A 14,205-nucleotide genomic window follows, 5' to 3' on the forward strand; every position below is an offset into this window, starting at 1 on the left:
TATTCAGAGACTTATAATATCTAAGTATTCATATCTAAATAGGTATTGGAATTGACACCATGTTAGCACAAGATGTATACAACTGGAACTAAAAAGTACTAATTCTAAAATATAACTAAGGTACAAAGATTAAACTAAGATAAGATATAATTAAACGTAAATGATTTCGAAGCATAAAACTTTAGCGATGGATTTGGGATCTCCATTCCTTTAGGCATATGATACGTTGTATGAAAATGCATCTCAAATCAATTGTCCAGCCTGTTTCAATTTCCATTTTCTGACTGACACACGTTACTTCCACCACAATTAAGCATCTGCTTCCCACATTTAATTAATTTTCCTAATGTTTCATAATTTGTAACCTCAACTATTCATTATTCAATTGCCAAATTATACAATAAAGACAAATTGTCGTTATGTTTTGACATTTAGTACTCCTTAATTATCTCTTGAATATAAAAATTTAATATCCCAATGTGTAGAGACGTTTTCCCCACGTGCGAGACCCAACGTCTATTTACTAAACTACCCCTCCCTCCCTCTCTCCACTACTACTGCTGATACACTGACCTGGCTGTCAGATGATCAAAGATGGAGCAATAAATGACAGCTTATCAGATGGGGAACGAAAATGGTTGAAGGCCAAACTTGAAGGGCATTTAAGAAAAGAGAATTCCGGAAATAAAAGTTACAAAAGAGGGAAATAAAAACAGTAGATCTGCTTTTTGCTTTTAGGCTTTAATTAGTTTAATTGCTGGAGTCCATTCTATAAAACTTGAAATTTCAAACTAATCCTTGAGAATATCAAAAATTAGAAAACTCCACCCCAAAAGAGTTTAAAATTACTTTTTTATTTACCTTGCCCTATTTTGCGTTTCCTCTGCCGACCATCTCCTTGTACTTGAGTATGGATTCCAACCTCTGCAACTTCAGCTGTTGCTTGAATTTGTTGATGAAGTCATCGGCCCTTGCGTCCACTTCGTCGTCTATCTCGGTCATTTTCTCTCTCCCTTCTTTCACTGTCGCCGGACGCCGATTCTCCACGATTTCACCCGCTTCGAAATGCGAGAACGCAGATTTCGAACTCGCTGATTTCTTCATCTTCCTCGGCAATTTCGTCGGAAACTCACCGGCGGTCGGCATCGTGTCGGATTTCGTCCTGTTGAAGTGATCGCCATGGAGTTTACTGTAAACCTCATCCATAGTCGGTTCGTGACCTCCATCCATATCTTCATACTCCTCTTCCTCCACTCGTTTCGACTCATCCTTTCTCCGACGGATCTGAACCTCCTCGACTTTCTGAACCGCAGGAACAGACGGAGGCGGAGATTGGAAAGACTCCTCCGATTTATAACCATATAAGTTAAACTTAAGACGCTGAAGCATAGAAGGAGATCTAACCAGTTGCGGATGTTCGAAATTAGCATAATGACTGTCGACTCCAGGTGGTTTCTCGGAGAGAGTCACCGGCGACGGAGATTGGAAAGAGTCCTCCGGTTTGTAGCCTGAGAAACTCAACTTAAGCCGCTGAAGCACAGAAGGAGATCTAACCAGTTGCGGATGTTGGTAGTTAGCGGAATGAGTATCAATTCCAGGCGATTTCTCGAAGGAAGTTGCTGGCGGCGGAGATTGAAAAGACTCTTCCGGTTTGTAGACTGAGAAGCTAAACTTAAACCGCTGAAGCACAGAAGGAGGCCGAACCAGTTGCGGATGTTCATAATTAGCATAATGAGCGTCGGTTCCAGGCGGTTTCTCGAACACAGTAGCCGGCTCTTCAGATCTATAAGCATAAGGATTCATTGATTTGAGCCTCTGAAGCACAGAAGGAGATCTGTGGAGGTACTGAGGGTGGTCGGGGTCGGAAGGATGGCGTTGATGAGGTCTTTGAGGGCCGCCTAAGTTGGAAGCAATGGCAATGATGCCAATCACGAGGTTGAGGACGACGAAGAGAACAGTGGGAGTGAACCAACTGTTGAGGGAGGTCCATATGGAGAGAGTGGAAGAAACGGAATCGGTGAACATGGCGGAATTAGGGCACAGAGATGGGAGAGGAAATGGGGAAGTGGGAGATTATTAGGGAAGAGGAAGAAGAGAGAAAAGCATTACGAGAAATGCGTTTTGGGGTATTAATTAGTAATGGGTTTTGGATATTTTTGGTAGTCGCTTTAAAAAATAAAATAAAATAAGAAAAGGATAGAAAATGGATTATTGGTGCACAAATTTCTATATTGCGAGGTGAGATGTACGTGGTTGTTTTCTATAGGTCTGTGAGAAACGGACAAGAGATAAAGAGGTAATGTGCAGGGTTCTTTTTATTATTACTACTATATATATATATATATATATTTTTTGGGTTGACGTGAGGTCGTAATTGGGATTTACTAAAGTGGAGTGATGGGGACAAGGCATCAACGGCGGCCAATGACTAAAAAACGGTGCGTTTTATGTCCTCGCCATAATTTGTTTTTAACACTTAATTAAAATAATTGTTTTCTTTTTTTGGAATAATAAATTAAAATAGTTTTTATTACCTATATTTCCTGTTGATTTCGTAAACTTGTCCGTCCTTTTATTGTCAATAATTTTTTAAAAGGAAAACAAATTTACATTTTTAGTCCAAGTTAGTTTGACTTGGTATTGCCATGACCTATATCTAGAGGTTTCAAATTTAATGTCTCACTCACCGTTGTTACACGATTTTATCGTTGGATTGTACTCAAATTTGCATAAAGCTTACATATTTAATAAATATAAATTTATATTTAATATTTTTCTATTATTTATTTTATATTTAAGAAATATTAACGAGCATAACTAATATATTGAGATATAGTATACGTTATTTATATTGTTTTATAAGTATGTTATTGACCTTTTAAATTATAAAACATATATAGCGAGTATAATTCAACTAATATATCACTATATTTGTCCATGTATTTAAATTTTATTTCAATTTGGTTCTTTGCTTTCAATTGTTTGATTATAGTTAATGTATTTTAAAAAAAAATTAATTAATTTAGTCCTCTATAACTGATTTTATTAAAACTGATTAAATAATAATAATAGTTTCTGCGACGCTTTTGAACATATTTGCTCATTTTGATCACTTTATTATATTATCATATTTTATCATACTAATTTCTACTCTATATAAATATATTTTTATTAATTACAAAGAGATGTCTATAGAGACTATTTATTTATTTATTTATTCATTGAAAAAAGAACCAGAAACTAGTTACAACAATTTAATTTTAATATTTATTAAGATTATAGATAATAAGATAATAAATTAGATAATTGAAAGTACAAAAACAAACAGATATAATACGATTTAATATAAGAATTAAAATAATATTTTAATTATTAGTTTGACCAAGTAGCATACTTTATTCAATAAAAGAGGTATGTGGATTATTTAATAGAGATGGATGAAATTGGTTTGTGAGGCCTAATGGGGTATTGTTTGTGCATGGTTGGAAAATGGAATTTTGGATGCCATTTTCCCTATTTGGCCCTTTGCCATTTGAATGGCATTTTCCCCTTTTGCCCATCCTAGAAAAAAGAAACTCATATTATTTTTTCCCCATTTTATGGTACTCATTTCTCTGTTCCCACACTCTTCTTTTCCAAAATAAATAAATCGTTTAATATAAAACTAAACTAAAGGCAAGTTTTTTCCTTCTTTGTCACGAAGGGCCCAATGGTATTTAGCGACATATATAACAAAAATGAACTTTTAGAGCACTGGTTAAGGCTTATTGTAAATTAATTTTACGAGTCTCTAAACAAAAATTCTAAATCTACCATTGGTTTAGGCATTATATTCTAGATTCAAATATCAAAAGTTTGAATTATATTGTTGAATTAAAAATATGGCAGAAACATTTTGATGTACAACGATTATTATTACAAAATATTTTGTTTATTATTTGAGAATGAAGAACTTAAATCTAGTTTGAAGTAATGTGAATGAGAGTGATTATAATATTTGAAAAGGCAAAATACATTTTTTGGTTTATGAGGCTTCAAAGTAAATGTCTATTTGGTTATAGAGTTTTATGATGAACATTTTTAGTCCTTGAAGTTTGAATAATCATTCTAGATGTGATAAAAAGGAGACATAGTCTCGATAAATGGTTAAGAGGTCAAGAGTTCAATCCATGGTAGCCACCTACTACAAAAATGACTTTTCTTGACGTTTGAAACTTGTTAGTATTTGACATTTTTATGAGAAAAAAAAAGTCAAGGAACGTGTAATTTTACGCTATCAAGTAACTTGACAATTTTAAAACGTCAAGTAGTTTTCTAATGTACTTGAGAGTTAATAAGTATCAAGATAGTTGAGTTATTTTTTTAGGGTTTTTGTATATATAAAAAAAATAAAAAAAAAATTAATGGGAAAGCCAAGTGAACCCCAAATTTTCCCAATTCGCGATAGCTTAGGATTCCTTTGACATTCAACCTCTCCTTCATGTCGCTCCGTCGATCTCTCACGTCGGTCATTGTCACTTCGTCGAGCTGTGTCACAGTGGTCGTCATCTCCATGGAGCATGCAATCATCGAAGTTCGCTGACGCCTCTCACACCTCAAATCTCTCACCCAAGTAAGTTGAATATGCTTGATTTTTCACCTATTGAAACAAATAATGAAATCCTCCGCAAATATTTATGTATTCCTTTCTATCTCTCACTCTACTCTTATTATTAAACATTAGAGTCGATTTGTGTTTGTTTATTGTTTCGATGGCAATGCTTTTATTTTAATTTTAGATAATTTCTCCCCATTCTTGTGGTTTTTTTTTGTAGTTCTTCGCTATAATTGTAAGATATGCAGTGTATTTTGTAAAATTGGGGATTTGAGATTTTATTAGTACTACTCCATTTTCTGCTCTTTTTAGGGTTTTCAAATGTTTGGTTGAGTTTCTTCTTCTTCTTCTTCTTCTTCTTCTTCAATGACCCATTTATAGATATCTTTAGGATTAATGACTCGCTCCTATATGTGAAATATAACCTTTTGCATACATTGCGTTGATATGTTTACTGTAGCCTAAATGGTCTACGTCTGAAAAATTTTCTATTGTGTTTTGATAGAGATGTCATTGTATTACGAGTACGTAGTGTACTCTGATTATGCAGAAGGTTGTATTCTACACATCTATGAGTGATGGATGATTAATGGATCATCCACACAAAAAACTCTAATTTAAATAATAATAATTATTATTACTATTTCAAAATCTATATGGGAGAGTATGAATCGAACTTTTGACCTCGAGCCGATATTAGAGTCTTTTAGTATAATTAAGAATATGAGAATTCGAATCACAAATCTAGTGATTGCTAACGCACTTGGTTGCCAATCGAGTTATGCTCTCTTTAGTCGTCGATATTAGAGTTGGTTAAGAGTTTGATTGACATTAATATTGATGATTAAAGATATGGTTATTAATATTTCAGATGTTAGATTGAAGCTTTGGGGGTGGTAAGTTGCCGTTCAGCAGCTTTGAAAGGATTTCAGTGATATAAGTATTGTCCCAGATGACTAGATCTTCACGTTAATAATCGCAATATATTCAGTTATAACGGTTGATAACAATTCAAGAGTCAGGGGAGATAGAATGTAGATGCTCGAAAAACCTTTTGTCGTTTACTAAAAGTTTGCACGATCGTGTAGACGATGCATCAATAACTAATCGATAGGCCAATTAAGTAAACGATAGGAGGAAATGTTAAACGATTGTGTAGACGACAGTTGACCGAAGTTAGGCAATCATATAGACGATAGCTGAAGAGCTAAACGATCGTATAGACGATTGAGCACGGAACTAAGCGATCATGTACACGATACGATAGGAACTACATGATCGTGTAAACGATACTTTAGCCTAATCTAAACAATCGTAAAGGAAGTAGAAAAGGCACAGGAGTTTAAGTGGTTCGGCCAAAGGCCTACGTCCACTGTGTAAATTGGGAGGTTCTCTTTTATTACTCTTCAAAGTATTACAGAACGAAAATGCCTTACTCTCTTGATTACAATTCACTCTTACATTAATCTCTTGATTGATTTTTTTTTATATATGTGTAGGCGATTCAATTAACAATGATAAGCTCTGGTGGTTACAATATTTAATAGAAAGAAGTCGACAACGTTCAACTGCCAGCTGCATTGTTCTTTCTTGACTTCGAGTCTTTCTGTAACAATCTCCATCTTTGTAAACATTCAGAGTTCCTTTCCTCTTTGCTTCACTAAGCTAACTTTGGCTAACCTTTTTTAGATAACTCGAACCCGATAAGGTCCAAGCATCTGTCAAGCTTATTTAATGGAACAGGTTTGGTTAGCATATCAGCTGCATTATCCAAGGTATGAATCTTCACTACTTCCCCTTTCTCAATCTCTTGTCTGATGAAATGATATTTGATATCAATATACTTGGTTTTATTGTGAAACTGCTGATTCTTAAATAGGTATATTGTGCTCTGGATATCACAATAGTATCCATTTGACTGCCTCCCAATGTCTTCTACCAGGATTTGCCATGTACCTACTGACCATACTTGTTGCATAGGACAGGTCTGGTCGTGTAAAAGTCATAAGATACATAAGAAAACCCACTACTTGGGAATATGGGACAACATTCATATGGTTCAGATGCTTCTCATCAGTGCTCTTTGGACTATTAGCAACTAAAAACTTAAAGTAAGGGGCAAGAAGAGTACCTATTGGCTTTGCTTTCTCCATCTTGAACCTTTGTAAAATCTTTGGGCAATATTCAGATTGGCTAACAAGCAATCTGCCCTGCTTTCTATCTCTTTCTATTTCAATGCCTAGGATTCTTCTTGACTCCCCTAGGTCTTTCATGTCGAATTCACTCTTGAGAGCATTTTCACTTGCTTCAATTCATCTTTTGATCTCCTGACCAGCAACATGTCATCTACATAGAGAAGTAGATAAATCGGTTCCTTGAAACTACTAGTATTTGGGTATACACACCAATCAAATGAGCTTCTTTTAAACCCCATCTTGGAGATCACCTCATCAAACCTTTCATATCAGCATCTCAGTGATCGTTTTAGGCCATAGATGGACTTGTTCAACAAACACACAAGGTCTTCTTCTCCACTTTTAACATAGCCTTGAGGTTGTCTCATGAATATTGTCTCATTCAACAGCCCACGTAAGAAGGCTGTTTTTACATCCAGCTGGTCAAGCTCCAAATCTTTCTGCACAACAAGAGAAATGAGCATCCGGATGGAAGTATGCTTCACAACTGGAGAGAACCCTCATTATAGTCAATGTCTTCCTTTTGAGTGAAGCCCTTAGCAACAAGCCTAGCCTTGAACCTAGACTTTTGCACACCTGGAATCTCTTATTTAAATTTGTAGATCCATTTGCACAAGATAGGTTTGTACCCTTTAGGCAAAGGTACTAATCTCCAAGTGTCATTTTGATTGAGGGACTTCATCTCATCATTCATAGCCTCAATCCATTGCCTAACATCAAGGCTATTTGTTGCTTCTTCAAAGCTGGAAGGTTCATTATTACTCAAAGAAATGGCAGTACTCAATGCTACACTTGCAAAGTCAGACTCTTGGTACCTTGCTAGTGGTACTATAGTTCTTATCGACCTGTCTCTTGCCAATGAGTAGTTGTGCAAGTCCCCATGTGTTGGAATGTCCTAGAACTCGTAGTTCGTGTTAAACATTCTATTTATCAATAAAATGTTATTGAGTAATTTATTCAATAAAGTTGTTGATTTTGCATTCTATTATGAAAATCCAATAAACATATCCATGGCTATAGTGTGAATACTTTAACTTTATGTGATGACATAAACAGGATCAAGGTAATAGTATACAGCCTAAATGGTGTAATAAGTATATGGATGAAATTGGGTATCTCATCCTGGTAACACTATTAGATGCGGCCCATTTTGTAGGTAATACAAATGATGTGATCTACAGATCATTCATGTAGAGACATGTGAGCGGAGGCATTCTATGCAATGAGTTTGCATATAGACTGGACCACGAAAATAGTCACTTTTATTTGTAACGATCATTTACTGTTAAAACTGGCTATTTCGTTATTAAATAACCTAGGATAACTCGATCTTAATCCTGAGCTAGCTATGAACTCCTGTTTGTTCAGGATTATCCTTTGATCTTCATGGGTGAGAGTAGTCCAACAACACNTAACTCGATCTTAATCCTGAGCTAGCTATGAACTCCTGTTTGTTCAGGATTATCCTTTGATCTTCATGGGTGAGAGTAGTCCAACAACACTGCTCAATAAGCCTTCCGTTTTGGGGATGAGACCGGATGAATAGTTGGGGACATAGCCCTGCAAGATGAAATTTACTCTTACCCTATTTAGGGTTAGCGGATAGGTTATTATCTTAAGTACTGATTCCAGGTCTTGAACCATCAGGGCCCCGCCTTCTCTTGATAGAGAAATGACTTGATTCATAAGTATTATGAATCAAAATTGTTCATCAGAGGGTCAGTAGGTACTTAAGGAACAAGATGTATTCACAGGGGTAAAACGGTGATCTTGACCCAACTGTGATTATGAACAACCTGTGAAGGATCGACTTACTGATCATGGTAATATCAAGTGGACATAATATATCTACAGTGAGGGGAGTTCGACATAATATATCTACAGTGAGGGGAGTTCAACTATGGGCTTTAGTGGAGTGACCCATTAGGTAACGAATGAGGGTTAATTTGGTATAATGAGTTTAGCCAATAAAAGAAAAAACGTCAAGAATTGATTTTAAAAAGCTAGGGTTATGCATTTTTCCTGGAAAATAAAGTACTTGACGTTGTAAAAATATCAAATTCAATTAATGGATTCTTGACGTTTTAAAAACGTTAAGAATTTTAAAATATACAAGGTAGCGTTGCAATGCTAAAAAGTAGCGTTGTAACACTACGTATTTTGACGAAAAAATAAAAAATGTGCGTGCCTCATGCACACAGCATTGCAACGCTACAGGTTTTTATGGGAAAATTGTGCGCCTCTTGAACAGCGTTGCAATGCTCTTTTAGTAGCATCGCAACACTATCAAACAGAATTAAAAGAAATTCCAGCAGTCGATTTGCAGTCTATGCAATTGATTTTTTGCGCATAAATCTTCTTGGTTTTTCACTTCTCTTTGATTCATCTTTATTATTCCATCAATATTGAAGAGATTCTTTATTGAGGTAAGTAGATTTGAGGCATGAACTTTCAAAGTTAGGGCTTAATCTTGATTTTCTTGTTTAGATTAGGCTTAATCTTGTTTAGATCAGGTTTAATTCTTGATTTTCTTGGTTTGAGATATGAAGTTTCAAAGTTAGGGCTTGATTTTCTTGGTTTGAGGCATGAATTTTCAAAGTTAAGGCTCGATTTTTTGGGTTTGAGGCTTCAACTTTCAAAGTTAGGGTTTAATCTCTCATGTATATTCTTGAATCTCATAATAAACTCTTGTTTCATATTGTTCGTGAAAGAGATTGAATTTTAGAGAACTTTCCATAGTTGGGATTGCCACTTTGCCAAAGTTAGGGCTTTAGTTTTAGAGAACTTGCCACTTTTCTTTAGTTAAACGCTTGCCAAAATTAGATATGTCAATGTGTCTAATTTGTTAGGGCTTTATGAACTAAGTAATGCTTTGCTAAACTTGGGTTCAATTTTTACTTATTGGAATTAATATATGTTTAGCACATTAGAGCACGTGCACACCTTGGGTTCAGTTTTTTTAGGTTCAATTACACCTTGGGTTTAATTTTTTTAGACGTGTTTGTCTTTGTTCTCTGATTTGTCTTACTTTCTTGAGGTTGAAATGTTGTAGAGCTAGAAATGACAAGTTGTATGTATTGGGAACTTATTTGTTTTCCACAACTTATTTTTTAAAGTTGATCATTGTTTATCATCTTTTCTGACTAGATTTACAATCATGGATAAATCATGGATGCATAAGAGTAGGTTATCCAAAGATTATGAATTGGGTGTGGAAAACTTCAAAAAAATTGGATTTTCTAACACAAATAGCTCCTATATTCATTGTCCTTGTTTGAAATGTGGGAATTGTGAAAAGCATAGTAGCAAGGATATTAGAGATAATTTATATGTCAATGGGATTGATGAAAGTTATAAATTTTGGTTTTGGCATGGGGAAAAACTTCCTAACTCATCATTTTGTGGAGAATCTTCTAAGTTTGACACCTATATGTATGAAGAGACTAAGGATGGAAGATTAAAAGAAATGGTTGAAGTTGCTCACGAGGAACATTCAAGAGATCCGAATTGATTTGAGAAGTTGCTTAATGATGCTGAAAAACCATTATATGAAGGGTGCAAAAAATACACTAAGTTGTCTACATTAGTCAAATTGTATAATTTAAAAATTAGATATGGATGGAGTGATACTAGTTTTTTAGAACTACTCAATTAAGTTCATCAAATGCCTAATTTTTCTGCTTTATATACTTTTATTGCTATGATTTTGTTGCATTAGGGAAAATCTTCAATGGAAATGACTAAGAAAAAAGAAGTTAGTGACTCAATTACATCGGTTCTTCTAGTATCTTTGAAATCCATTCTTAAATATGCTGAGAAAGTGATGGCCAAAGAGTCTAGTATTTCTTTACAACTTTCGATTGAACTTTTTGGCATCAATCGAAAGAGTTGGTCCTGCGAGAGGACATAATTAACTTTTGTAACATGGATGAAGTCAAGACAATGACTTTTGTGGCTTACATGGTGTAAGTAATGTTATTACTTTTGTAGACTTTAGTTCTAATGTTTCTTTCCAATTTTGGTCATCTATATTTATGTTATAAGTCTTTTGTAGGTACTTGCACTCATCCTTTATTGATTCAAAGGAAAGTTCACAATACACTTTTTTAGATCCATCTTTCATTTCCTCTAGACATAACTCTCAGGAAGTTAAAACCCGAAACCTGTGTAGTAGACTGATAGTCTCAGAGACAAACCAATTAGTTCTTGCTCCTTTTAATCCTAGCAATTTTCATTAGCAATAAAAATACTAATTATATTTTATTAACTAGTGGTCATTGGGCACTACTTGCTATAAATGCATACGATGATACTGTGTACTACCTGACTCAATAAGGACAACATCACGGGTAGATATACGATATATAATTGACATGTAAGTTAACATTTTTCATTTGTAGTGTTTGTTTTAAAGTATACTTTATTTTAGAATAATTTGTGGTTATTTCTTGACAAATAGGGCAATTGCGATGTTTCAATCTCAAAAGAATATTAAAAAAATTAGAAGCAAACCTTATAGAGAATAGTAAAGGCAAGTATAAATTAACAATGACTACTTATTCATCATATTAAGTAGACATCTAGTGCGGAAGGATTACTTCATTCTTATTTACTGGTTTTTTTCTCTGTAGTGTCCTCTATAAGTTGGAAACACCGAATGTGGATACTACGTCATGAGGTATATGAGGGATATTATGACCAAAAGAAGCATTGTCATCTCGAATTTGATATGTTATCGTTATTTCGACATTTCAAATAGCATGGAGAAAAATAGAATCCATTATAATATTTGGCTTTTATGTTTATGATTGATACTGAAGGAACTCTTATTAAAGAGAACAATTGAGTGAAGATCGTTCCAAACCCCATTGTGACAGAACATACATATTTACAATCAAACAGTAACAATTATGCATAAACTTGAAATTACAGCATGCTTCATAAAAATAACACTAAGGATCAAGTGAACTTACCCTTGAAGAACTTTTCTTCTCGTTCTCCTCGATCTAACAGCACGAACGTCATGCCTCAGCAATTTCCTCGAACAAGAACAAATAACACTCGACCCTCGAACAGCAAGCAGACACCATCACGAGGCTATCTTGGTATTATCGGTGTGAGAATCCAGGAGTTTTGGGCTCTGTATGGATTTGGTAGAGTTGAGAAATTGACAGATCGTGTAGACGATCGAGTAAGTGGGAGATAATAGAAGTCTATCATATAGACTGGGTACTCGATCGTTTAGTAATGAGTGATTATCGTATATCAAACTCTATGCACGATCGTTTATGCTCTCACATATCGTATACCTATTTCCTTTTTTGCGTTCGATTATCAAATCGCTTATCAATCGCATTAGTGATCGCTTAATGAAAAATGAAAATGATTTTCATTTTATCCATCAATTACCATAACTGATCATAACCACTAAGTTGGTTATTAGGAGAAAAAATCGAAACCAATTATCTCATAATTGATTTAATTACAAATAAATAATATATTCATAACCTATAGTTTTAATATCACATCTCATGCAATATATAAACCATAATTCTTTTTCTCCTTTATGGCATTTAATAATATTTTTTTCAATTAATGTATCTAATACATCCAATCAATTATATCACATATAATTGAAGCAATTTAATTATATCATATATTATCAAATTTCCTCTTGTGAATTTGAACACTTCAAACTAACCCAAAAACTAATTCTCGACATGAATCCATTAAGCTACCAAGGGGATCTTATGGACCTATAGCTTGAAGCTCCAACGGTACGTGAATAACTGACTAAACTCTTTAATCACGATATTCACCATCCGTTAACTGTCGGACACTCCACTAAAGACCGACAACTGCACTATTTGCGCTACAGATATATTTCCGTGTCCATTGGATATAACCAATCAACAATACGATGACTCTTCACAAATCGCTCGTAAGTACAATCGAGCCAATTTATTGTTTTTCCCCTATAATTACATCTAACTCCTTAAGTACCAATGATTCCGCTAATGAACAATACATCAAAGTCCTACTATGAGTAAATCTTTCTCGAGCCAAGAGAAGGTGTGGCGCCATATTGTTCAAACCCCGGAATCAACCCTTAAAGGAGCAATTTATCTACTTACTCCTGAATCAGGGAAAGAGTGAATTCTGTCTTGTGTAACTGAGTTCCCAACTCCCTAATTAGACGAATCCCCAAAGTGATAGATTTGAGTCGGCAATCTGGCCACTCACACCCATGCAAATCAAAGGACCGTCCTCATAGGCAGGAATTTCCAACTCATTCAGGATTAAAGTCATGTTACCTATAGTCATTCTAGTGAAATAAAAGTCTCTGTCATGAGCGGCGTTATATAATGAAACTAAAAATTTTGTGGTTCGGTCTTATACAAACTTCTTTGTATAAAGTATCCCCGCTTGAATGTCTAATTCATGAATGGTCAAGATCAGACCATTTGTAGCACTTTACAACATTTGTAATATCTACAAAACATGTCATACTCATAGCGTCATCAGGATAAGGTATCTCTCCTTTATCCATATACTACAGACCATTTAGGTTATCACTTAAAGCACGATCCACTTGTATGTCATCACTGTTGGGGATGATGCTCTAAACTCTCGTGTCTTGTAGTTTGTAAACATAGTTTTGAACAAACACTTGTGATGTATAATATATGATATTTTATTCATACTTTTGTCTATGAACATTGGATGTTTTATTTGCTTTACCACAAACCAATAAACTAAGATCCCTGATTGTCATTTGTAACTTAAGTATGTATGTGGAGACATACAAATGGATCATGTCTTAAATGATAACCAAAATGGTCTGTAGTATATGGATATAGGAAGGAAACCTTATCCTGGTAACGCTATGGATGCGGCTCGCTTTGTAGAATAGTTACAAGTGTTGTGACTTGCTATAGATGGTGTGATCCTAATCATTCATGTGGGGACATGCGAGCAACGACGTCTTATACAAAGAGTTTGTATAAGACCGGACCATGAAGTGTTATAGTCTCGTTATATAACGCCGTTCATGACAGAGACTTCACTTCACTAGGATGACCATAGGTAACACGACCTCAATTCTAAATAAGTTGGAAACTCCTGCCTTTGAGGGCGGTTCTTTGATTTGCATGGGTACGAATGGCCAGATCGCTGACTTAAACCTACCATTTTGGGGATTCGTCTGATTTGAGAGCTGTGAACTCAGCTACACAAAATGGAACTCACTCCTTCCCAAAGCAAGGGTAAATAGATAGATTGCTCCCTTAAGGGCTGATTATGGGACTTGATCGATGTAGCGCCATACACCTTCCCATGATCCAAGAGGTGTCCACACATAGTAGGACTATGTTGTATTGTTCATTGGAGGGATTAGTGGTACTTAAGAAGTTAGAT

The 14,205-nt window shown here is 35.0% G+C and overlaps 1 protein-coding gene across 1 annotated transcript; it reads right to left on the reverse strand.

The window, feature by feature from the left end:
• Nucleotides 1-638: 638 nt before the first annotated feature.
• LOC120086688 (pathogen-associated molecular patterns-induced protein A70) lies at nt 639-2,142 on the reverse strand. Its single transcript, XM_039043452.1, has 2 exons — nt 1,405-2,142; nt 639-1,302 (listed from the first exon to the last, which is right to left on the reverse strand). The coding sequence occupies exons 1-2, from the start codon at nt 2,023-2,025 to the stop codon at nt 868-870; spliced, it is 1,056 nt and encodes a 351-aa protein (XP_038899380.1). The 5' UTR covers nt 2,026-2,142; the 3' UTR covers nt 639-867.
• Between the last annotated feature and the right edge of the window lie 12,063 nt (nt 2,143-14,205).

The sequence above is a fragment of the Benincasa hispida genome, chromosome 9 (assembly GCF_009727055.1).
Source record: "Benincasa hispida cultivar B227 chromosome 9, ASM972705v1, whole genome shotgun sequence".
In the NCBI taxonomy this organism is placed as follows: Eukaryota; Viridiplantae; Streptophyta; class Magnoliopsida; order Cucurbitales; family Cucurbitaceae; genus Benincasa; species Benincasa hispida.

Coding starts and splice junctions, on each gene's coding strand:
- LOC120086688 (XM_039043452.1), bottom strand. CDS start 2,025: ATGTTCACCGATTCCGTTTCTTCCACTCTCTCCATATGGACCTCCCTC. Junction 1,303..1,404: donor ATTTCGAACATCCGCAACTG/GTTAGATCTCCT, acceptor CCTGCGGTTCAG/AAAGTCGAGGAGGTTCAGAT.